The 26,230-nt window shown below is 36.7% G+C and overlaps 1 protein-coding gene across 1 annotated transcript in view; it reads left to right on the forward strand.

Moving 5' to 3' along the window:
* The window catches only part of LRRIQ1 (leucine rich repeats and IQ motif containing 1), a 189,013-nt gene that overhangs the window by 81,802 nt on the left and 80,981 nt on the right, over positions 1–26,230 (forward strand). Inside the window, exons 16-21 of the mRNA XM_043880603.1 lie at positions 1,388–1,598; positions 10,185–10,304; positions 24,205–24,294; positions 24,939–25,060; positions 25,584–25,679; positions 25,929–26,011. Of these exons, the coding sequence (XP_043736538.1) occupies positions 1,388–1,598; positions 10,185–10,304; positions 24,205–24,294; positions 24,939–25,060; positions 25,584–25,679; positions 25,929–26,011 (722 nt within the window). The remainder of the gene's footprint in view (positions 1–1,387; positions 1,599–10,184; positions 10,305–24,204; positions 24,295–24,938; positions 25,061–25,583; positions 25,680–25,928; positions 26,012–26,230) is intronic.

A 26,230-nucleotide genomic window follows, 5' to 3' on the forward strand; every position in this document is an offset into this window, starting at 1 on the left:
CCCTAGAAGGAGGAAATGTTTTGTTGAAACATGATTTTTCTTCACAGAAAGTTTTACCCACTAATTTAAATTCATAGCAAAATAGATTGAAGACTTCCACAGGCTTTACATAAAATGGTGGTGATGCTGCTAACAATATTCATAACAACAGAAAAGGATTACCTCATTCCATTTTGCATACCTGCTCAGTCGCTTCATTAGTTCCAGACTCTTTGTGACCCCATGGACCGTAGCCCACCAGGATCCTCTGTCCATGGGGATTCTTCAGTCAAGAATACTTGAGTGGGTCGCCATGTCCTCCTCCAGTGGATCTTCCTGACCCAGGGATCAAATCCACATTTCTTAAGTTTCCTGCATTGGCAGGTGGATTTTTTACCACAAGCACCATCTTGGAATCCATCATTTCTGGCAGTTTATTGCTTAATTCCACTTTGCCTTAAACTCACTTTGTTTGAAAAAAAAAAAAGAAAGAAAGAAAAAATTTCTTTGGGCTTGGCAGTTATAAAATTATTGAAACTTTTTCAAGGGAGCCTGGGAAAGTGAATGTGCATCAGTCACTTCTCCTTTATATGTCTTTTAAAACTGAACTCAAGGTTCTGAAAAGCAATTAAGACAATAGTTAGCACATTGATTATACCGTGTACCTTGATAATATTTCTGCAGTAATCTGTGTGGGAAAAGGAAAGCATATCCAATGATGAAGCATTAAATGATTAAGCAAACTGAGAACCCAATTACAGTCAACATACATTGCTGTTAAATTTTTGCTATTGTTGCTGGGCAGCTTATGGGGATATGGGGAAACACAATGCTGATTAATGGGATGCCAGATAATAGCCAATAGACGTAGACTGGAAAAATGTTAGAATTTACCACTGGGCTTGTAAGAGAATGATTTATGTATTTGTCCATGGGCAGGGAGGAAAATGAAGCTCACAAAGCTCTTATGAGTCCTTTCTCTGAAAATGAAGGAGGGCCCTTCTTCTTCTCAAAACCTAACCTCCCCACTGTGAACAAGATCCCATCCTCTCTTGCCAACTCAACACTGAGTCCTACTTTGTCCCCCTCTTCGCATCATCACTTTTTCCCCCTTAATACTGGCTCAAATTCCCACTATCATACAAAGTCCCGGTAATATCTTCCTCTTTAAAAGAAACAAAAATCCCTAAGACTCATATCACTAAGTTACTGGCCCATTTCTCTCCTTCAGATTTGAAGGTGTCCATATTATTTTTACTTCTATGACTACAGTTAAATAAAAGAGCAGGTATTATTTTAAAATAATACTTTATATAGTCTAATTTACAAATAAATATAGCTTATGAGGATCTCGTATCTGCAGCTGTATATTATGGATACTAAAAATAATTTTTTCTCCTCTTAATAGTGTGGCTGCTACGGTGATCCAGGCATATTGGCGCGGTTACACTGCGCGCAGGCAGATTCATCTCTCTGCAGAGCTACACCCTGCTGCAATAGGACCCCTGACATCCCAGCCAAATTCTTGCATCAAAAACCAAACTATTTTAAAGAAAGAAAAAATTAAAAGTACCATGAATATCCAAGAACAGAAGGAGAAGGCTGCTGTTCTTATTCAGGTTAGTTTTACTCTTTGGGTGAAACAATTAATCTTGAGAGACGTGTTAGTTTTCTTTCACTGGGTTATTCTGTATAACAGGCAGTCCCTGAATCGTAGCAATTTACAGATACCTTGATTTATTTCTTACTCGTGTGACATATAGGCTGCAGGTGTCTGCAGGTTGACTGTGCTTCTATTTGGGATCTAGGCTGAAGGAGTAAGTCTGTAATTTGTAAATTCTTATGGTCAAACTGAACCAGAAAATCATACTAAAACTTATGCTCCAATGTGGTATTTGTCACATATGCTAACATTTGATTAGTTGAAGCAAGTCTTTCTTGGCCTCATCTAGAGCTATATCTAGAAACATGTTTCAGTTCAGTTCAGTTGCTTAGTCATGTCTGACTCTTTGCGACCCCATGAATTGCAACACGCCAGGCCTCCCTGTCCATCACCAACTCCCAGAGTTTACTCAGACTCATATCTGTCGAGTCCATGATGCCATCCAGTCATTTCATCCTCTGTTGTCCCCTTCTTCTCCTGCCCCCAATCCCTCCCAGCATCAGGGTCTTTTCCAGTGAGTCGACTCTTTGCATGAGGTGGCCAAAGTATTGGAGTTTCAGCTTCAGCATCAGTCCTTCCAATGAACACCCAGGACTGATCTCCTTTAGGATGGGCTGGTTGGATGTTCTTGCAGTCCAAGGGACTCTCAAGAGTCTTCTCCAACACCACAGTTCAGAAGCATCAATTCCTCAGCACTCAGCTTTCTATTTAGTCCAACTCTTACATCTATACATGACCACTGGAAAAAACCATAGCCTTGACTAGATGGACCTCTGTTGGTAAAGTAATGTCTCTGCTTTTTAATATGCTGTCTGGGTTGGTCATAACTTTTCTTCCAAGGAGTAAATGTCTCTTTATTTCATGGCTGCAGTCACTATCTGCAATTATTTTAGAGCCCCCCAAAAAATGAAGTCTGCCACTGTTTCCACTGTTTCTCCATCTATTTGCCATGAAGTGATGGGACTGGATGCCATGATCTTTGTTTTCTGAATGTTGAGCTTTAGATCAACTTTTTCACTGTCCTCTTCCACTTTGATCAAGAGGCTCTTTAGTTCTTCTTCGCTTTCTTCCATAAAGGTGGTGTCATCTGCATATCTGAGGTTATCGATATTTCTCCGGGCAATCTTGATTCCAGCTTGTTTCATCCAGCCCAGCATTTCTCATGATGTACTCTGCATATAAGTTAAATAAGTATGGTGACAGTATACAGCCTTGATGGACTCCTTTCCCTATTTGGAACCAGTCTGTTGTTCCATGTCCAGTTGGAAGCTATCTCAAAAACGACAGAATGATCTCTCTCTGTCTACAAGGCAAACCATTCAATATCACAGTAATCCAAGTCTATGCCCCGACCAGTAATGCTGAAGAAGCTGAAGTTGAATGGTTCTATGAAGACCTACAAGACCTTCTAGAGTTAATACATTGAACGGTTCTATGAAGACCTACAAGACCTTCTAGAGTTAATACCCCCAAAAGATGTCCTTTTCATTATAGGGGACTGGAATACAAAAGTAGGAAGTCAAGAAACACCTGGAGTAACAGGCAAATTTGGCCTTGGAGTACAGAATGAAGCAGGGCAAAGGCTAGTAGAGTTTTGGCATGAGAATGAACTGGTCATAGCAAACAACCTCTTCCAACAACACAAGAGAAGACTCTACACATGGACGTCACCAGATGGTCAACACCAAAATCAGACTGATTATATTCTTTGCAGCCAAAGATGGAGAAGCTCTGTACAATCAGCAGAAACAAGACCAGAAGCTGACTGTGGCTCAGACCATGAACTCCTTATTGCCAAATTCAGACTTAAATTGAAGAAGGTGGGGGAAAACCACTAGACCATCAGGTATGACCTAAATCAAATCCCTTATGACTATACAGTGGAAGTGACAAATAGATTTAAGGGACTAGATCTGATAGACAGAGTGCCTGATGAACTATGGACGGAGGTTCGTGACATTGTACAGGAGACAGGGAGCAAGACCATCCCCAAGAAAAAGAAAAGCAAAATGGCTGTCTGAGGCGGCCTTACAAATAGCTGTGAAAAGAAGAGAAGCGAAAAGCAAAGGAGAAAAGGAAAGATATACCCATTTGAATGCAGAGTTCCAAAGAATAGCAAGGAGAGATAAGAAAGCCTTCCTCAGTGATCAGTGCAAAGAAATAGAGGAAAACAATAGGATGGGAAAGACTAAAGATCTCTTCCAGAAAATTAGAGATACCAAGGGAACATTCCATGCAGAGATGAGCTCAGTAAAGGACAGAAATGGTATGGACCTAACAGAAGCAGAAGATATTAAGAAGAGGTGGCAAGAATACACAGAAGATCTGTACAAAAAAGATCTTCACGATCCAGATAATCATGATGGTGTGATCACTCACCTAGAGCCAGACATCCTGGAATGTGAAGTCAAGTGGGCCTTAGGAAGCATCACTATGAACAAAGCTAATGGAGGTGATGGAATTACACTTGAGCTATTTCAAATCCTGAAAGATGATGCTGTTACAGTGCTGTACTCAATATGCCAGCAAATTTGGAAAACCTACTAGTAGCCACAAGACTGGAAAAGGTCAGTTTTCATTCCAATCCCAAAGAAAGGCAATCCCAAAAAATGCTCAAACTACTGCACAATTACACTCATCTCACATGCTAGTGAAGTAAAGCTCAAAATTCTCCAAGCAAGGCTACAGCAATACATGAACCATGAACTTCCAGATGTTCAAGCTGGTTTTAGAAAAGGCAGAGGAACCAGAGATCAAATTGCCAACATCTGCTGGATCATCAAAAAAGCAAGAGAGTTCCAGAAAAACATCTAGTTCTGCTTTATTGACTATGCCAAAGCCTTTTACTGTGTGAATCACAACAAACCGTGGAAAATTCTGAAAGAGATGGGAATACCAGACCACCTGACCTGCCTCCTGAGAAACCTGTATGCAGGTCAGGAAGCAACAGTTAGAACTGGACATGGAACAACAGAAGAATGTGAAAATCTGCTAAAATAATTGTTGTGTGTGTGCTCAGTCACTAAGTTGTGTCTGACTCTTTGCGACCCCATAGACTGTGGTCCACTAGGCTCCTCTATCCATGGGATTCTGCAGGCAAAAATACTGGAGTGGGTTGCCATGTCCTCCTCCAGGGGATCTTCCCGACCCAGGGATGGAATCTGCCTCTCCTGCATCTCTTACATTGGTAGGTTGATTCTTTACCACTGAGCCACGTGGGAAGCCCATCTTAATTGGTAAAGTCTTTTAAACACTCGTTTAAGTTAAAAATTCAGAATTCACCAAGACCAGATTTCAAAATGAAGTTCAATCTGTTCACTTTCATCCTTTATTTATTCACTCATCAAATAATTTTTAGAACATACGGTTGTCAAGCATTGTTTTTGGTTTAAGAAATACAACTAGGAACAAGGCATACAAGATCTCTTTCCTCTTAGAGTTTGTGTCCTGGTGGAAAAGGACAACAAATTAAATATATAAAATAAAGGCTGGAAATGTGGTACTGCACCTAAATTGAATTCTAGTAACTAAAAAATATAATGTTTCCCTTTATTCACTCATTTAGTAAATATTATTTGGCACAAAAATTTTACTAGCTTATATCCTGCTAGGATGTGCAGATAAGTAAGATAAGTGTATTAGACAGTGACAAGTACTAAGGGGAAAATAAACCAGGGAAGCAAGATAGGAGTTTCTAAGGAAAATTAATCATTTTAGACAGAATAGATGTGGAAGACCAGAAAAGGGGACAGTGCAGCAAGAGATAAACCATTAGGTATGTTGGGGAAGAATATTTCAGGCAGAGAAACATCAGATTCAAAGGCATTGTTTTAGGAGCATACTCACAGTGTTTATAGAGCAGGAGGAAGCACTGTGAGTGCAGAGGGGTGAAGGGAGAAGAGCAGGGCTTATAAATTGTAAATCATTGTAAAGACTTTGGCTTTTACTCTGTATGACATGGGAAGGTATTACAGGAATCTGAGCAGAGGACCCACATGACCAAAGTTACTTAGGTTGTGATAATACTGTAGGAAGGCTATGGTAGAAGCAGTGAAATCAGGAAGCTATTGCAGTAATCCAAATAGTAGATGATGGCGGCATGGGCCAGAGCAGTGCAGAAGTAGTGAGAAAGTCGCATTCCAGAATATATGTTGATTTATACTGAGGGCATATATATATATACTTTGAAGGTAGACTTAGTGATATTAGTATGTGGGGATGTGATTTTGGAAGACAGGGAGGAGTTAAGAGATGCCTAGAAGGTATTGGCATAAGCAACTGGAAAAAATAGCCTTATAACTAAGTTGCTGGTTTTCATTATTAAAGGCATAGTTTTTCAAGAGAATTGTCTTTGCTATAGTACTAATGAATACATTTAGTATTTTGGTTGACTTAATTTTTCTGGGCTGCATTCCTCAGGGCAATGCATAGACAAAGCTCTTGCTGATGCCTGAATGGCTTGGGAGGGGAGGGAGTGCAATGGATTCAAGGAAACTCTGAAGGGAAGAAACCAACCTCAGTTATGGTCTCAGAATATTGTTCTGTTGCATGAGGAATGAAAATATCATGCAGTTCAAACTTCCTCCTCTCATCAGTGGATGAGCAATACATTTTTCAACATTGATGATGAATGTTTGCTTCATTCTCTTCAATAAAGTAAAGTTCATTATTTGATGAAACAGTCTAGCTCAGTGACTATATCTGTTGAATATCCTTGTGTTAAATTTGTGTCTGTAACAAAAGTAAGCGTAATTCAGTCTTTCTTTGCAACTTAGAATAAGTCTCTCCTGATTTATATCATGGCACTTAAAATCATTGAAGTCAACTCAGCTTCGTTTTCTTTTCTCCTCAGTACAATCATCTAGTTTCTTAAACTATTCATCTTAAAAATATGAATTCTAGATTGTCTAGCCATCCTGCAGAGCAGAATATGATATAGTAGAAAGAGCCTGGCCTTTAAATGCAAAATGAAGATTCATGAAGGATGTGGTGGAGACTGCTCTCTGCTCACCAGAACCCAAGTTCTCCTCTTCGTCCTAGCATACAGCCAGCCTAGGTATTCTAGCTTCCCTTGTACTTTTTAGTATGGTCCTTTTTTTCTGTAGCTCAGACTGTAAAGAGTCTGCCTGCAATGAAGGAGACCCGGTTAGATCCCTGGGTTGAAAAGATCCCCAGGAGAAGAGAATGGCTACCCACTCCAGTATTCTTGCCTAGAGAATCCCATGGACAAAGGAGCCTGGTGGGCCCCAGTCCATGGGGTCTCAAAGAGTTGGACATGACTGAGTGACTATCACTCACAAAGAAGAAAAAGGTGTCAGGTATATCTAATATAGATAGGACTCTGGCCAGGGAATTGATTTGAATGTGTGAGAAAGAAAGTTTAATTTATCATACTTGATTGACTAGGGGAAAAAAATGGAAACCTTGACATGAATAAGTAAGTTAGAAGAAGAATCTGAACACTGATTACACATTTATATTACCTTTATTTCCCATGGCTTGGACTTGAATTTCTGACCCTCCACTGATGCAGGAGGGAGGTATCTCTCTGTGTCACCCCAGAAAAATACAGTGTGTATAATACAGTTTAGAGCTCTGCAGAAGTCCTATCCCTGATAAGTTAGGCTGGATCCACTGTGAAACATGATGAATCAGTCCTTTCACTCTTGTCACTGAAGGTCTGTATTAAAGAATTCCTGTTATAGTCTCTTTTCCCTAAAACTGCACCTAATCTTGGTATCTTAATGGTATAAGGAAAAAGGGGATGTTGAGGAGAGATAATTGAAGAAGAGAAGATGATGTAACAACAAAAAAAGATAATCCAGGGAAAGAAGGCATGTTTCCCTAATGCTCTTTACTTTGTTAGCACAAGATCAGAAGAAGGGATATGAAGGATACCTCCCTACTAGGGTACCTCCCTAGCAGGAAGAAATCACAGGCCCATTTGCCATGTTGAGGCAAAGCATTTTGAAAGGTAGCTAGCAACCAAGAGAGCATAAATGCCAGATAAAAGAATCATAAAAGAGGAGTTTTAAAAATCCCCAAATGAAGGGTTCTGTTGCCTGAATGTTTATGTTCTCCACGATATTCCTAAGTTGAAACTTTATCTCCATTGTGTTGATATTTGGAGATGGAGTCTTTTGGAAGTGAATATGTCATAATGGTGGAGCCCCCATGAATGGGATTAGTGCCCTTATAGAGGAGAGCCCAGAGAGCTGTCTAGCACCTACTACCATGTGAGGACACAGTGTGAACTAAGAAACTTGGTCTCACCAGACAATAAATCTGTCAGTGCCTTAGACTCCTAGCCTCCTCTAGAATTAGGAGAAATACACATTTGTTGCGTAAGTCACCAAGTCTATGGCACTTTCCTTACTGAAGCTCAAACAGACTTAAACAAGAGGGAGAAAGGAAAAACAGTTTGTTTTCCTTTAAGGTAGCTAGATTGCCTATGTCAATCACCCACAGTACATGACATACCCAGGTCTATAATAACAACCCAGCTGCATGAGACTAAAAACGAGGGCAGAGAGCTGATGGTACTCTCCACATGGTAAATTAAAGTGAGCAGGTCCACTTTCTTAGGCAATACTTTTAAGCATGTTCCTCATCACACAAAGATACCATCTCTTCTGTTTCTACCATTCAGTGTTGTTCAAGTTCTTGATTCATATTGAGATCTTTTCCACGTGAAAGAGTTTTGAACTCTCTTGAGAGGTTATAGTTTATTCATAGCAAGTTAAAAAGTATTGGAATATTACTTCTATACCAAAATTCATCTTTAGAGGCAAAATAATAAAAATTTAGTTAATTATACATTTTAAACTTTATGTGATGTTTAATATCACACTTTTCTTATTTGATAAACTAAGTAAATAGAATTTTTATAAACAAGGGGGAAAAGAAATTGGGAAAATAATATTTAGTGAGAGCCTAGTATGTGACAATCATGTATTCATCACTGTGTATAAATGTATATACATTTATCCCACATCCTTCCTTGTCATTGAGTCTCTGCCAGAGGCAACTAATGATGGCTGACTCCCTTGCCATAGTCTGTTTTTTTCTCATTTATTCAGTCCTGTTTCTACTATGTAAGTGCATGTGTGTGTACAAATACACACACACGCACACATGCATACACCCTTGGCCAGCTAGAAATGGGGCATCTTACATGATTGGTTGGGGAAGTAGGTTTGGCTATCTCTTATTGATCCACTTGGTCCTGAGATAGAAATAGTAACAAAAATAGGGAAGCTGGCAGTCATTGACCAAGTCTTAACCATTCTTGGCTAATTGTTGTGGAGATTTGACCTACTAGGCTGGTTGTTGTAGAGATTGTGTGTTACTTCTATTGTCACATATGTTCTGGCAATTATCTGTTTGTATATTCCTCTTCTCAATATATATATTTCACAGAATAGCAACACCAGTATTATTGCTAACAATATGATTACTAAAATATGTTTAAGGTAACTTTTGTAATTAAATTTACCTTTTGATTGCATTTCACTAGGAGTATAGCCAAATAAATCTATTTCAGAGTCACTTTAAATAACTTCTGTGTGGTTATGCCCATAGCATAAAATCTCTTTATATATTTTTTCAGAAGTTTCTTTTATTTCATATTTATTTGTTACAATTTTCTTAAGCATGTGCACAATTCCAAATTCAAATCTAAGCAAAGTGTATATTCAGAGATATCTGGCTTCTATTTCTATATCTTCCCCTCTGTTTTCTATATCTATAGGTAATAATTTTTGAAATTAATTTTGTACTTTATGCTTTCACTTTATAAATATTAGAAATGACATATTTAAATATATAAAGTTATATAATATATGTTTGTTATATATTTATATGGGTTTTCATAGACAAATGAAGGCATGCAATACTCACTTATCTCTACCTGTGTTTTACACTTACTGTATGTCCTGGAGCTTAGCAGTGTATAAAGATACTAATTTTTTAAAAGCTCTAGTGTTCTTGGAGTTAAATTTAGGAAAGCTCCAAGATTCCTCCATGGTTATTGAGGAATCTTAATGTTTTTAATTCTATTATCATGTGCTTGGTTTATTTAAAGATGAAATTAGTTAATTGCTATGGGCCAGGATACCAAGTCTCTAATAGGGCCACTTATAAATGTTGAAGTTTTCTTTAATGCATGTTAGTTTATTTTATACATAATCATTTGAAAATTAACAGAATTGGTTTTCCTCTGTATCTCTTTCTTCTTAATTTAGAATGGGTCCTGGAGGGATTGTCAGATAATTGATTGGTTGACCTACATGTGCAGTTGAGGGAGTTTTAAAGATTCTTTTCTGCTTACTACGAGGAAGTCCCCTGAGATTCAGAACTTTAGACACAAGCAGTCATTTAATTTATCTTGCAGTTTTAAATGTCACATAAAGTTCAAAAAACAGATTATCGAGCCATTAAACTAAGGTCTAAGATGTTTTATCTTCCTAATGGGATAACACAGAGAATCTGGTTTAGAGTTTGATCTATAACCCTGTATAACATGCTTTAAATTTTTGTTTAGGCGGTTTGGAAGGGCTTTCTTTTGCGAAAGAAACTGACAACAGCTCTAGAGTCTATTAAGAATGAAGAATCTGAAGAAGAATATGAAGAAATAGATTTAGAAGATTTTACATTTGATGAAGTAAGTGCTAGCTACAACATATGGATATTGGTCTTAAAATATTGGTCTTTTGGAGCTAAACCAGGTTCTAAGGTTTTCATCTTGTTAACACTCTGTTATGGATTTTTTTTTAATAGCACTTGAAAAATTATGCTTCTAATTTTTTAACATCTTCATTTAGGATACAAGCTTGTATAGTGTGTAAATGTGATCATAGAATATTTACAAGAATTCTTGTATATTCTTCAACCTGATTTATACAATCAGGTTGTATATTCTTCATTAAATTATTATTCATTAATAATTCTTCATTTATTAATTTAATAATTCATCAATTATTCTTCATTAAATATAACTGAGCTTATTTATGCCCTGTTCAACAACTATAGTTATTTATTGCCTAGCAAAATGAGAACAACCTCCTTAAATTGTTTTTCAAGGGTTCAATAATCAGGCAGCAAACTCTGCAGACATATTTACTTCTTCCCATCCATGGCGTCCACATACTCTAATCACACTGAGCACCCTCTTATCATACAGAGCACTTACCTTTTACATCCTTAGTCTTGCTCATTCCGTTTCCTCTTTTCTATACAGTCAAACTTACATATTTACCACTCAGATTAAGGTAGAGAACATATGACTATACCCAGAAGACTTCCTTGTGCTTCCATAGTAGTCATACCCCCATCATCATAGATGAGTTTTGCCTATTTCTGGGCTTCCAATAAGTAGAATCATCCAGTATTTACTCTTTTTTCACATAATATTATGTTTGTGAAACTCACCTATGTGGATGAGTATAGTTGCATATATACCATTCTTTTGAATATAGAATATACTACTTTTAATCTATTATTGAATATACCAATTTTTAAAAGTCTATATACTATTGATGGATTATTTGTTACTGAGTTATTTCTAGTGTTGCCTATATGACTAAAGACACTACGAACATTCTTGTACATGCTTTTTGATGTGCATATTCACCTTTCTTTTGAGAACTGAATTTCTGAGTCATATAATTTACCTGTGTTTAGTAGCTAGTGTCTAACAGCATCTTAAGGTGATTGTATTAATTTACAGTCCTATCAGCAGAATATAAAAATTTCAGAGGAGCTTTATCCTCACCAAAACTTTGTATTTTCATGTCATTTTCTACCAATCCAGTAGGTTTGTAGTGGTATCTAGTTGTTTTAATTTGCATTTCTCTCATAACTAATAATGTTAAATACCATTTCATTTGCTTATTGGCCTTTGGATATCTACTTTTTCGACATGATCAAGTGTTTGTGTGCATTTTTCAGTTGGGTTGTACATCTTTTTTCTTATTGACTTGTAGGGGTGCTTTTTATAATCTGAATACTATTCTGTTTTCTCTTGCAAAAATATTCTCTAAATTCTGGGATTTCCCTTTTTTTCTCTCTTTGTGGTTTATTTTGATGAACAGAATGTTTCTATTTTAAATTAAAAACAAAAGATTTTTGTTTTCATGACATATAAGAAATCTTTGCTTACTCAGCTCACTAAGATATTCTAGAAACTTTAATATCTTAACTTTCAGCATTTAAATCTGTGGTGCATCTTGAATTAAATTTTGCCTGCAGAGTGAGTAGGGGGTCAAATTCTCCTCCAAAGATACACATTTGATTGTCTCATTGACCCACAGCTATTGGTTGTATAGACCATACTTTTTATAATGGATTACTGTTGGATTACAATGGATTACTGCATTATTTAAATTTAGGAAACTCTGCATGGGTTCTCTTAATTTTTCTTGTCATTCTGTTATAGTTTATCCTTATATTAATACTCTAACTACTACATAATTTATGATAAATTTTATTATCTAGTCTTAAAAGAGCTCCAACTTTGTTGTTGTTCTTCAAGAAACATCTACTCTGATACTTTTGATCCATTTCATTTATGTACAGATTTTGGAATGATCCTAATTTGCACAATAACTGTTTGAATTTTCTCTGAGATTGTAATAAATCTATAAGTCAATTTGGAAGAACTGATTTTTTTTAGAATATTGCATTTTTACATTCATGAACACAGAATAATTCATCACTTATTTAACTTAAAATCTCTACCCACTATACTCTCTATTTTCTTCATAGTGTTCTTATACATTTTTCATTAAATTTACTCCTAGATATTTGACATTTTCTGATATTATTTTGTTTTTGTATACCAACCTTATATCCAGCCACTTTCTGAAATCTCTTACTTATCTCTCAAGTCTTTTGAATATTCTGTACCCATAATCATATCACCTGAGAATAATGCCAGTTTTCTCTTTTTTTTTCTAATTCTTATGTCTTTTGTTTATTTTTCTTGCTCTATTGTCCTGACTAGTACCTTCAGTACAATGTTAAATAGTGGTGATTTTAGAAGTCATCTTTTGCTAGTTCCTGATCTCAGAGTAAAAACTTCCACTACAAAGTCAGACATTTAATATAGATTTCTTTTAGAAACTCTATATTTGACTGAGTTAACCTCCTTAGCATCTTCTTACCTTTCCAAGAAGTTAATGTATGATGATGATGTTGATGATTCTATACATGATTTGGATTTTATCAAATACTTTGTATGCTTATGACATTGATTTTCAAGCATTAAACCATGTATTCCTAGAACAAATTGACTTAGCTTTAATGTATTATAATTTTATATACCACTAAATTTGTTCTGCTAATATTTTTTTTTAGGATTTTTGCCTTGGTATTCAAGAATAAGCTATGCCTGTAAATCTTTCTTGTAGAATTCTGTTCAGATTTTGATGTCAACATTGTGTCGACCTTTATATTTGATTAGGAAATGTTTCCTATGTTTCTGTTTTCTGGAAGAGTTTGGTTTTCTGGAAGATGTAAGATTGATGTTATTTGTTTCTTAAAAATGTGTCTTAGCACATAATCTTTTGGGGATAATGTTCCAGATATACTTGAAAGTGCATTTTCAGGTGTTATGGCTACTAAAACCTCAGTTACTTCGTTTGATAGTTGTATTTTAAAAAATCTTTATTTTTAGTGATTTGGAGAGGTTTCTATCAGTTATTGACAAGAATGCTAGAATCTCTTATTATGATTGTGTGTGTGTGTTTCCTGCTCAGTCATAGCCTACTCTTGGCTACCCCATGGACTGTTGCCCACAAGGTCACGCTGTCTATGAGACTTGCCAGGCAAGAATACTGGAGTGATTTGCCATTTCCTATTCCAGGGGGTCTTCCCAATCTAAGGATCAAACATGGGTGGGTTTCTTTAAATCAGTTTTTAGTTCTGTCAAACTTGGCCTCATAGTTTGAGGATATGTATTAGAGCATATGCATTTAGAACAGTTAAGTCATTATATAATTAACCCTTTTAAAATAATAAAATTTCACTCTTTAACTCTAGTTTCCCTCTTTACATATTGAAAATGGTTATAAAATTTTTTATAAGAAAAAATTAAGAGAGCACAGAATCTGATTTTACGATCAGAGAAGGCCTGCATAAGGTGAAATATTTTGATAGAGATGTGAAAATAAAGTGAAGGGATAGCCATCAGGTAATACTATACATGGCTAAGTGGTATGGAATTGAAAAAAGCAGGGATTTTTTAGTATACTAAACGAACTCAAAATTCACAAGAAGTAGAACTGATTAGTGGGCTTCCTTGGTAGCTCAGCTGGTTAAGAATCCACCTGCAATGCAGAAAACCCCCGTTCAATTCCTGGGTCAGGAAGATCCCCTGGAGAAGGGATAGGCTACCCACTCCAGTATTCATGAGCTTCCCTGATGGCTCAGCTGGTAAAGAATCTGCTTGCAATGGGGGAGACCTGGGTTCAGTTCCTGGGTTTGGAAGATCCCCTGGAGGAAGACATGGCAACCCACTCCTGTATTCTTGCTTGGAGAATCCCCATGGACAGAGGAGCCTGGCAGGCTACTCTCATGGGATCGCAAAGAGTCGGACATGACTGAGCGACTAAACACAACACAGCACAGTACTGATGAGTAGTGGAGAATAACCTGAGACCAGGAAGAAACATACAAATGATCGGGGAACAGTCCACATAAAGCCCACAATATGATTTCAAGAACTTTGAATTTTTTTCAAATGTGATAGAAAATTTTTACTGGGTTTTGAGCAAAGGAGTTAAATGTATTATTTGTTTTAAATGGATAAATTTGTTTCTAATACAGAGATTATAGTTTAGGGGACTAAGAATTAAAGCTAAATATGAATTATGAAGGCATTGTTACTTTTCTTTCCTTTGATAGTTTTCACTGTTTTTTTTTAATTGCCATCACTTAATTTTCAAATAATCTTAGCAACTTCAGATGACATAATCAAATTACCAAAGTGTCACTGCTTTCTGTGTGTTCTTTCTTTCTTTTACATTCCTATTTACAAATGCAAGGCTTATCTAACCAGTACTTCCTTTTCATCTTATTTAGGTCATAACAGTAGTTCCTTTGGATTAAGTTTAATACTCCTCTTTAAGATATCTGCAAAAGAGTTGTAGTCATCTATTCAAGCTTATTTTTCACTCCCAGCCAACAAATACTGAACGCTTACAGTATGGTGGGCACCGTGCTTGGTTCCAGCATATGTACACAGACAGATATAACATGGTCCCTAGTCTAGGAGAGATCAGAAATATATTTGAATTTTACAGGGAATTACAATTGCTATAAAAGAAGTGAATATAAAACTGTCTTAAAAAAAAAAAAAACTGTCTTGATAAATTTGCCTCAAACAAAAAGTCTGGATCAGTCTGCCATGAAGTTTTTATATTGGTTTGTTGCCTGTTTGAAATGTGTTGGCATTTAACAAATGGTTAACCAAGGGGGCACTGATAACCAAGAATCAATTTATTTGGGTTTTTATTAAGCATGTGTGTGTGAATGCTCAGTCGTGTCCAACTCTTTGTGACCCCATGGACTGAAGCATGCTAGGCTCCTCTGTGCATGGAATTTTCCAGGCAGGAATACTGGAGTGGGTTACAATTTCCTACTCCAGGGGATCCTCCTGACCCAGGAATTGAACCCATGTCTCCTACATTGGCAGGAGAGTCCTTTCCACTAGTGCCACCTGGGAAGCCCATCAGTTCAGTTCAGTTGCTCAGTGACCCCATGGACTGCAGCATGCCAGACATCCCTGTCCATCACCAACTCCCGGAGCTTGCTCAAACTCACATCCATCGAGTCAGTGATGCCATCCAGCCATCTCATCCTCTAGTTGTCCCCTTCTCCTCCTGCCTTCAATCTTTCCAAGAATCAGGGTCTTTTCAAATGAGTCAGGTGGCCAAAGTATTGGAGCTTCAGTTTCATCATTAGTAATGCCAATGAATATTCAAAATTGATTTCCTTTAGAATTGACTAGTTGGGTCTCCTTACATAAAGCCCATAGTTTGCCTTAAATTTTTAAATGCAGAGAAGTGAGGGATCTGAGATTTTATCCTGCATGCAATCTAACAGGGTAGGCTGCCACACTTTCAAGGATGCTGGCAGAAGAAATGAGACATTTATTACTTGTCATGCAGCAGAAATGTCATGCTCGTATCTATTTCCCTTTGCCCTCAAGTTCCATAGAGAAGAATTCCCCCTTGGGAACTGGAAGGCGTAGGAAACCCTACATTTTAAAAGGACTGCTAAAAAATTGCTCGATTTATGCTCCAGAGGAAGTCATTATTTTCTTATACCAGAACGCAAAGTTTGCCTTCTGCACCTCAAGAAAACACCCAGAAACTATATTTTCCAAGTCTGTTAGCTATAATATATTAACATTATTGGAAAGATAGTCCAGAACAAAAGATGTCTTAAGTCACACAGAAGTGTTAGAGATGTAAAGAAAGCTGTCTGTCAACAATATGTACCCCTAGTATGTATATGGAAGATTTTCTCACACATAGCCACTCCAGTGGCCACTGTGAATAATCTGACAGGGGCTAGGACAAAATTCATTAGGCTATCCTCATGATACGTTTAATGAAGATTACCAAGCTTCATTAAAGGTTACCTAGTTGTGGATATGACTCTTGATGAAAGTAAAGTCCAGTGCTATAAAGAGCAATATTGCATAGGAACCTGGAATAGGTCCATGAATCAAGGCAAAATGGAAGTGGTCAAACAGGAGATGGCAAGAGTGACCATCAACATTTTAGGAATCAGTAAACTAAAATGGACTGGAATGGGTGAATTTAACTCAGATGACCTTTATATCTACTACTGTGGGAAAGAATCCCTTAGAAGAAATAGAGTAGCCATCATAGTCAACAAAAGAGTCCAAAATGCAATACTCTGATGCAATTTCAAAAACAACAGAATGATCTCTGTTCATTTCCAAGGCAAACCATTCAATATCACAGTAATCCAAGTCTATGTCCCAAACAGTAATGCTGAAGAAGCTGAAGTTGAACGGTTCTATGAAGACCTACAAGACCTTCTAGAACTAACACCCACAAAAGATGTCCTTTTCATTATAGGGGACCACAGTGCAAAAGTAGGAAGTCAAGAAACACCTGGAAGAACAGGCAAATTTGGCCTTGGAGTACAGAATGCAACAGGGTAGAGGCTAATAGAGTTTTGCCAAGAGAACACACTGGTCATAGCAAACACCTTCTTCCAACAACACAAGAGAAGACTCTACACATGGACATCACCAGATGGTCAACACTGAAATCAGACTGATTATATTCTTTGCAGCCAAAGATGGAGAAGCTCTATACAATCAGCAAAAGCAAGACCAGAAGCTGACTGTGGCTCAGACCATGAACTCCTTATTGCCAAATTCAGACTTAAATTGAAGACAGTGGGGAAAACCACTAGACCATCAGGTATGACCTAAATCAAATCCCTTATGACTATACAGTGGAAGTGACAAATAGATTTAAGGGACTAGATCTGATAGACAGAGTGCCTGATGAACTATGGACGGAGGTTCGTGACATTGTACAGGAGACAGGGATCAAGACCATCCCAATGGAAAAAAAATGCAAATAGGCAAAATGGCTGTCTGAGGTGGCCTTACAAATAGCTGTGAAAAGAAGAGAAGTGGAAAGCAAAGGAGAAAAGGAAAGATATACCCATTTGAATACAGAGTTCCAAAGAATAGCAAGGAGAGATAAGAAAGCCTTCCTCAGTGATCAATGCAAATAAATAGAGGAAAATAATAGAATGGGAAAGACTAGAGATCTCTTCAAGACAATTAGAGATACCAAGGGAACTTTTCATGCAAAGATGGACATAATAAAGGACAGAAATGGTATGGCCCTAACAGAAGCAGAAAATATTAAGAAGAGGTGGCAAGAATACACAGAAGAACTATACAAAAAAGATCTTCACTACCCAGATAATCCTGATGGTGTGATCACTCAACTAGAGCCAGACATCCTGGAAGGAAAAGCCAAGTGGGTCTTAGGAAGCATCACTATGAACACAGCTAATGGAGGTGATGGAATTCCACTTGAGCTATTTCAAATCCTAAAACACGATGCTGTGAAAGTGCTGCACCCAATATGCCAGCAGATTTGGAAAACTCACTAGTGGCCACAGGACTGGAAAAGGTCAGTTTTCATTCCAATCCCAAAGAAAGGCAATCCCAAAGAATGCTCAAACTACTGCACAATTATACTCAGCTGACATGCTAGCAAAGTAATGCTCAAAATTCTCCAAGCCAGGCTTCAACAGTACATGAACTGTGAACTTTCAGATCTTCAAGCTCGATTTAGAAAAGGCACTGGAACCAGAGACCAGTTGCCCCCATCCATTGGATCATCTAAAAAGCAAGAGAGTTCCAGCAAAAACATCTGCTTTGTTGACTATGCTAAAGCCTCTGACTGTGTAGATCACAGCAAAGTGCAGAAAATTCTTAAAGCGATAGAAATACCAGACCACCTGACCTGCCTCCTGAGAAATCTGTATGCAGGTCAAGAAGCAACAGTTAGAACTGGGCATTGAACAACCGAACCAGTATGGGAAAGGATTACGTCAACACTGTATATTGTCACCCTGCTTATTTAACTTATGTGCAGAGTACATCATGAGAAATGCTGGACTGGATGAATCACAAGCTGGAATCAAGATTGCCAGGAGAAATATCAATAACCTCAGATATGCAGATGACACTACCTTTATGGCAGAAAATGAAGAAGAACTAAAAAACCTCTTGATGAAATTGAAAGAGGAGAGTGAAAAAGCTGGCTTAAAACTCAACATTTAAAAAAATGAGGATCATGGCATCTGGTCCCATCACTTCATGGCAAATAGATGGAGAAACAATGGAAATAGTGACAGATTTTATTTTGGGGGCTCCAAAACCACTACAGCTATGACCAACCTAGACTGTATTTTAAATACAGAGACATTACTTTACCAACAAAGGCCTGTCTAGTCAAAGCTATGGTTTTTCCAGTAGTCATGTATGGAGGTGAGATTTGGACCATTAAGAAAGCTGAGCACTGAAGAATTGATGCTTTTGAACTGTGGTGTTGGAGAAGACTCTTGAGAGTCCCTTGGACTGCAAGGAGATCCAACCAGTCAATCCTAAAGGAAATCAGTCCTGAATTTCATTGGAAGGACTGATGCTGAAGCCCAAACTCCAATACTTTGGCCCCCTGATGCAAAGAGCTGTGTCACTGGGAAAGACTCTGATGCTGGGAAAGATTGAGGGCAAGAGGAGAAGGGGACAACAGAGGATGAGATGGCTGGATGGCATCACTGACTTGATGGACATGTGTGTGAGCAAGCCCCAGGAGTTGGTGATGGACAGGGAGGCCTGTCGTGCTGCAGTCCATGGGGTTACAAAGAGTTGGATACAACTGAGTGACTGAATTGAACTAAACCAGGCATTTCCTCTTTAAGCTTCTGTATTGAACTTCCCATTGGATCAGCTTTTCCGGGTACAGCTGGAAGTCTTAGCTATTACACAGACTCTTTCTTGACCCTCAAAGAAGAATTCTAAGACAATCCTGCCATCTAAAACAACCTTGGCCAGTGAATTGAGACTGACTTGAATGCTTTCAAGGCCATAGTGGTGTTTTCTTAAACATTTGAAAGTTATATATGACCAGGACACCCTCCAGGTGGCATTTGTCCACCCCATAGGAAGACTGAAAATCCAGAGATGTTTTATGAGGGGGTGGAAGTGGGGACTGGTGCAGACTGATGACTGGCCATCACCCAGTGTCGTGATAGACTTAAGGAAAATGACTGTCACAGTGTAGTCATAGACTCCTGGAAGGGGATGGCAGACCCAGCTGTAAGTTAAATTTAAGGTGTTTGCACAAGCTTGGGAGGGTCCCACAGGGGCATTTTTCTTATGGTGGAAGGTTTCAAGAGCAGTTCTGAATGGCAGAAGATCATTAATGTCCTTCCCTTCCTACACTTTTCAGAATCTGAGGTTTTCTTTTCAAAGATATGAGTAGATCACCTAGTTTAAGAAGTAATTCTAACTGAACTGTGTGTCCCATTTCAGTAGTTATAACTACACATTTTTAATGTGGTGATTAAAATGATTCTCTAGTCACACCTAGACCTTTTGTCTGGAAGGGTTCAGAAGAAGAACAAGTGCATTTTTATAAAACTTAACCAGAATTAAGTTTGTATACCCTAGGCCTCTTGATGTGTCAGTCAAGCTGGCCTGGAACTTCCTATTAGGGAAAGAAATATATTCCATACCTAGGAATGATCAGGAGAAAATCCTGAGCTGTCAAAATAGGTCTGTGTCATCCTCCATGTATTTTTGCATAAGTATTATGTAGGAAGGAGCTGCAAGGGTATGATCCCTTTCTGAGGACAGTCACAAAACTGATCAAATTGCCTTATCTAGGCATGTGGACAGAAAGAAGTGAGAGTAGTGAAGTCAGTCTATCAGTTCATTGTTGAGTTAGCTTTTGGGATAAAAGGCACATAACTGTCAGGCTCTAATGGTTCAGAAAACTGAAAAATTACACAGATGAATTTCAAGGGCCACAGCTATATGGCTGAAGTTAGCCTAATAGATAACTGAAAAGGTATCAACATTGATAATGGAAGGGAAGGTTTAGAAAGTGTGTTTTGAGCTTCATAATGGGCCAAGTTTCCAAGGATTTTAAGGATTCTGAGGCGCAACAAAGTTATCAAGAAGTGTTAGAAAGGATTATTTTGACAATGGCATGAGGCAACTTAGGTAGAAGAGGTGGAAACTGTTGGGGCTCAGAGTCAGGGGTTATAGAAAGAAAAAAAGACCAGAATCTGTAGGACTTGTTCCACTCTTAAGTAACCTGTGGCTTAGAGCAAGTCTGATTCTAGCTTCATAAGTTAAATGGAAGGATTTTACTAGTTGGTGTGAAAAATTTTAGATATACATATGCAAATAAGCAATGCAGGCGACCCCAGTGCAATTCCTGGGTTGGGAAGATCCACTGCAGAAGGGATAGGCTACCTACTTCAGTCTTCTTGGGCTTCCCTTGTGGCTCAGCTGGTAAAGAATCCGCCTGCAATATGGGAGACCTGGGTTTGATCCCTGGGTTGGGAAGATCCCCTGGAGAAGGGAAAGGCTACCCATGCCAGTATTCTTGCCTGGAGAATTCCATGGACTCCCTAGTCCATGGGGTCGCAAAGAGTGGGACACAACTGAGTGAGTTTCAGTTTCACTTTCATGCAAATAAGCATGAAGGTTACTCCCAGCTCTTCTGATAGCCTATTTCCTAGTCTTTCAAAGTTGGATTATAGGGTAAAAATTTCTTCTCTGATAAAAAGTCCAATGTATGTTGTGAATTCAACATTCAAAGTCCAATTCAAAAGTTGTGAATGCATAATTGCAAATTTATCTGAATTCAACTTTATGTTTTCCTATTTCCCTGGTTTTATTTGTCCTCACATGTGTTTAATTCTATCCAGTTTTATCATGATTTTATCACGTGTAGACTCATGTATCCAACACCACAATCAGGATACAAAATAGTTCCATCATTATAAGAATCCATCCTGTTGCCCCTGTAACCTCAGCCACCTCCCCAGTCCAGTCTCTTGCCATTGGCAACCATTCATCTGTCCTCCATTTCTATAGTGTTGTCCTGTCAAGAATGTTATATAAATGAGTCATACAATTTGTATCATTTGTGGATTGTTTTTTTCACTCCTCTTAATTCCCTTGAGAGTCTTCCAAGTTGTGTGCACCCATGCTGTGCCTTGCTTAGTGGGTCAGTCGTGTCCGACTCTTTGTGATGCCATGGACTGTGGCCTGCCAGGCTCCTCTGTCCGTGGGATTCTCCAGGCGAAAATACTGGAGTGGGCAACCATTCCCTTCTTCCAGGGGATCTTCCCAAACAGGGGATCGAACCTGGGTCTCCTGCACTGCAGACAGATTCTTTACTGTCTGATCTACCATATTATACTTATTTTTTTAAGTAGAAAAATTTAGTTTTTTAGTTGGAGTTTTAATATCAAACTCTAAAAAATTAATAGAACGAATAGGCAGAAAAGTAGAAGGATATATTAGACCTGAAAAGCACTATGAAGTGATTCAACATAATTCAGATTATACGATTTTCACACAACAGCAAAATACAAATTCTATTAAAGTTCCCATAAACCAGGAGACACGAACAATTTTATTTTTAATATGTAAATAAATTTTGATTTAGTCTTCTAATAAACAGAAAGCTTTCCAAATTCTCAGTTGTAAATTAAGGAATATCTGAGCAGAAGGTTTTCTTAAGCAATAACTGAAATTTGTATATGCCCAGCAGTAAGAAAGACATATTAATATATATTTTTAAACAGCATATTTATAATTATGACCAATTCCTCCTGATGTTTTGAGTTTTTTTCCTCAACATACTAGATACTGCCACATATATTTGATATTAATAAGCTTGAACTGATATAAATCAGTAGTCTTGGTAACATTTTTGATTGAGATTATATAATTGCTAAGTATCTTTAGCATTTTATATTGTACCTTCTATTTATGTCTCTAGAAATTTTTAAAAGATTAAAGTTAAAGAATTATTCTAGAATCTTAAAAAAGTCTGTCACCCTATATTAAAAAAATAAGAAAAACTATTTTCAAAGTTTTCTGCACTTTTAGATATCAATTTAAAGAACTAAAAATTTCCCCAGACTTTATGTAGCTTTTCCAAGGAAGAAACTCTATATGGTATGGTATCATCTGTATGATATGGCCACTCACCTCTTTGTACCTCTGTGATCAGAAGCAACAAACAAAGGTCAATCACAGATCTCCAATATTTGGCAGACAGCATCCTCATTGTCTACCCTGACCACTGCAAGCTATGTGCAACTTACTCCTGAAACACAGGGACCACTGCCTGCCTCGGGGCTCGGGAATGGAAGACAGGTGGCTGTTACTGTGCCAAGAGTTGACATTGACCAAAGTTAACCATCTTCCCCAGGGCGTTAGAAGCCTTCAGTAGACTCTAGACTTCTAAAACGGTTACACTAGACAGACTCTGCCGGTTCAGTTGTGTAGGTTGGGAGACAGGTTCCCAGTGCTCCCTACTCCACCATGTTCCCAGAATCCTCTGGCATTTTGCCTTTTGTAGTATTGTCTCCACGTCTCTTCATTTTAGCAGTTTTACAGAATAAGAATATTAATTTAATGAGAACTGATATGTCTTGGACCTTGATCTTCCCTGGGATAGAGCTAAATTTTCCTTGAATTGTCATACAAAAGAGATAATTAAAAAATCTCAGCCACACATACTGCTTGCAATTTTGCATTTAGTAGCCCTTCTTAAGTCAGATGTATATTCTTAAACCAGGTATAACAGGTATATAACTGTAACATACGTGTTAATAATCTCTTCCCAGGTAGAACTGAACAATGTACTGGTGCACAACTGTGTTCTTTATACATCGATATTCAGATAACATAAATTTGATTAGATTTCCTGAGACTGAACGCTGTAAGCAATGGTCTGCCATTGCCCTGCTGGTCTGTAGTCCGGCCGTCTTAGTCTTGCCTTTCCAGTGGTCTTTCAAGAGACAGTCAAGAACCACTGAAGCTCTATGAATGGAAAATTGAATTTAAGTCTTAGCTTATAGTCATTCCAGTTTTTAAAACATAAATATGTTTGATCATTTTAGAAACTTTTAAAAATCAAGTTCATTGGTATTCTGACCATCCTTTTTCCTTAAAGATTTTTTAAAAATTATAGAACCAAAGGATATTATTTAAACCATATTCGATAAGCCAAGCAAATAAAATTTAGATAATGATATCCTACATTATACAATACTAGTGTAACTAGTTCCACTGTAGAAAGATAAAAAGTTTGGAAATTACCTAAATGGAATAAAGATCTTATAAGATGAAGAATGAAGTGACTTAAAATCATTTCAAATTTTATGTTTTTATCATTCAGACCTTTGAATTAGAGAATATATTATCAGGAACCATGTTCCATATATTGCCACAAAATTCTTTTTTTCCATATATTCAGAAAATTTGTGAAATTTTGAGCTAAAATTAAGTAAAAGCTAACTTACAGATAGTACTTGCAGAAAAAAAGTGATACTAATATGTTAAAATAATATAAATTTTAAATAGTGAGGTTTGATGGAAAATATTATAATTTGCATAATAAAAAGTAAAACAGTTATGTCCTTCAGTTACATCTAGAGTTGGCTCACAGTCCTAGTTCTCAAACCATTAAATACACTGAACAATCTGTACTTCTCATTTTTTAGAACATGTGAGTACTCAAGGTTTTACTTTATTCTACTTGAGGATGAAAAGTTTTATCCCATTTTTTTAGAATGTTTGCATTAAACAGATGCATAACATTTCACAAGAGCAAGTAGCAAATTTTCCTCTAAGTAGAAATGCTGATAGACTTTCTTAACATTAGTAGTGTGTAAGACAGTTTAAAAGAATCTTTATAAAAGTTATGCAAACTAAATTATGTACATTAATGTTATTATTTGTTCAGGCTGCCTTAGAGAAGGAATGGCTTGCTTTAGATTCCGCCCGCTTCCCTTCACAAACACTGCTTCTTCCAAACCAGCTGCACTGGCCAAAGGTAACATGTCATGGAAATCTCTTAGTGCTCGATCTTTGCTCATTTCTTAAGGTTATGCTACGCTGCAGTGATTAATAATACAATTTATTGACTTGAAAAACACAATTACTTTTAGAAGCCTCTGACTTCCTCCTCATCCCCAGATGTAATTTTTCATGTAGCTTTTCTTTCATTTGCTCCTAATTTTTTTTTCTTTATTTTGGATTTCTTTCAACACTTTATTTCACAGTAGCAAAAAAAAAAAAAATATATGACATGCTTCAGCTGCATAAAATCACTAGTTGACAGCACTTTAAAAATACAAAAATATGCATTAAAAGGGCAACAGCTGAAGATTCTCAGTCAGAGGTCAATGGACTGCAATATCTGTTATTTATTTGATAATCTTTGAAGTTTTTGTTTTCTGAATTTTTTTATGATCTTTTCAATTAATCATTTTGTATATGCAAACTATACAAAAAGCATACCCCTCACCACTGCAAGAAAGGACATTTGTATGTCTATAAATTTAATTTTATTACAATTTTTAATTTTTATATAAGTTTTTCTTAAACTACTCAGTAATATGCATGTAAAGTAATACAATATAAATGTTAGATTTTCTTCAATTTATTTTATATGTATGTACTTTTTTTTCTGATGAGTTCTCTGGAATCTTAAAATATGATGATACTTCACTTAATTTACCAAGTCATCCAGCTCAAGCATGGCTATGTAATGAGGAAGAAAATTTGCTTTCATCAGAACACACACAATTTAATAGCAGGTAAGCTAAATTGCTCTTTTAGAGGATCAACCTTTAATGAATGGCAAGAATATTATACTCCTTACAAAAATAGTAAGATTATGGAAATATGTATGAATTTGCTTGTTTAGAACACGGGAGAGCATTTGTATTAAAAATTTAATGATTTTATGGAGTTTTCAGTGTAAGAAAAATGTGTGATGTACATTCATTAAAGCACATACAAAGTGTCAGTGAAATAATATTATTAACTGTTGCATACAAGTGGACTTTTAAATACTGCTGTATAGGTAGAAATAAGAGTTAGAATAAAAATTCCAATGTTGTTTCTTTTGACAATAGGATTGAAATATGCTCCAAGTAATTGAAATGTAAACATTTTAAATTAATGGCTGACTTTTATTACTTTTCAAGATAAAGTTTTTTCTGTAACTTAAATATATTTTATTTCCAAGTGTGAGACAACATAAACAGCTTGTAGTTTTAACAAGTGTTGATATGCTTGTGCTGATTCAGTCAAGTGTGGTTTTTGTCCTGTTGCTAGATCAGAAAATAGAACTTTATCCAGACCACCTGAAGCAAAGACCAGCAGAAAGAGTCTGCTAAAGTCTGAAAAAGAAGAAAAAATTTCAGAAGAATGGTATGTAGTTCATTTAACACTAACATATTAAGAGATTTAGATACTTTTAAATATCCAAAACAAGTATTTTTCAAGATTTCAAGAATATCTTTATTAGTTGTTAAGAAACTATACCTCTGTTGAATTTAGATTCTTAAATGGGAATTCAAATTTGTTTTGGTATGATATAATTCAGATATGTATGTTTATATGCATAATATAAATATAGTCTGAGGATTTTTGCCTTTATTAAATTTGATCTTTTAATAGGGGTTTTAAGGATATTTCTACTGCTCAGCAGATGCTGAAGAGAGCACAGAAAATGAAATCAAAGAAGTTAAGGAAAAAATTAGGTGGGTAATCAATGCTCCATAACTGTGTATCTGACATTGAAAATATAATCTTTAAACTATTTTTAGCAAATTGTATTTAATAAGCATAGAAATAAAATGCACAGATATGAGACTGTCTAAGGTAATATTCCATAAAAAGAATAAGAAAAATGTAGAGAAATTTATGATATTGCATTTAATGATTTATTATACTCTTAAATGCTGTATTTACTTGTCCCT

This window comes from Cervus elaphus, chromosome 3 (assembly GCF_910594005.1).
Source record: "Cervus elaphus chromosome 3, mCerEla1.1, whole genome shotgun sequence".
Classification (NCBI taxonomy): Eukaryota; Metazoa; Chordata; class Mammalia; order Artiodactyla; family Cervidae; genus Cervus; species Cervus elaphus.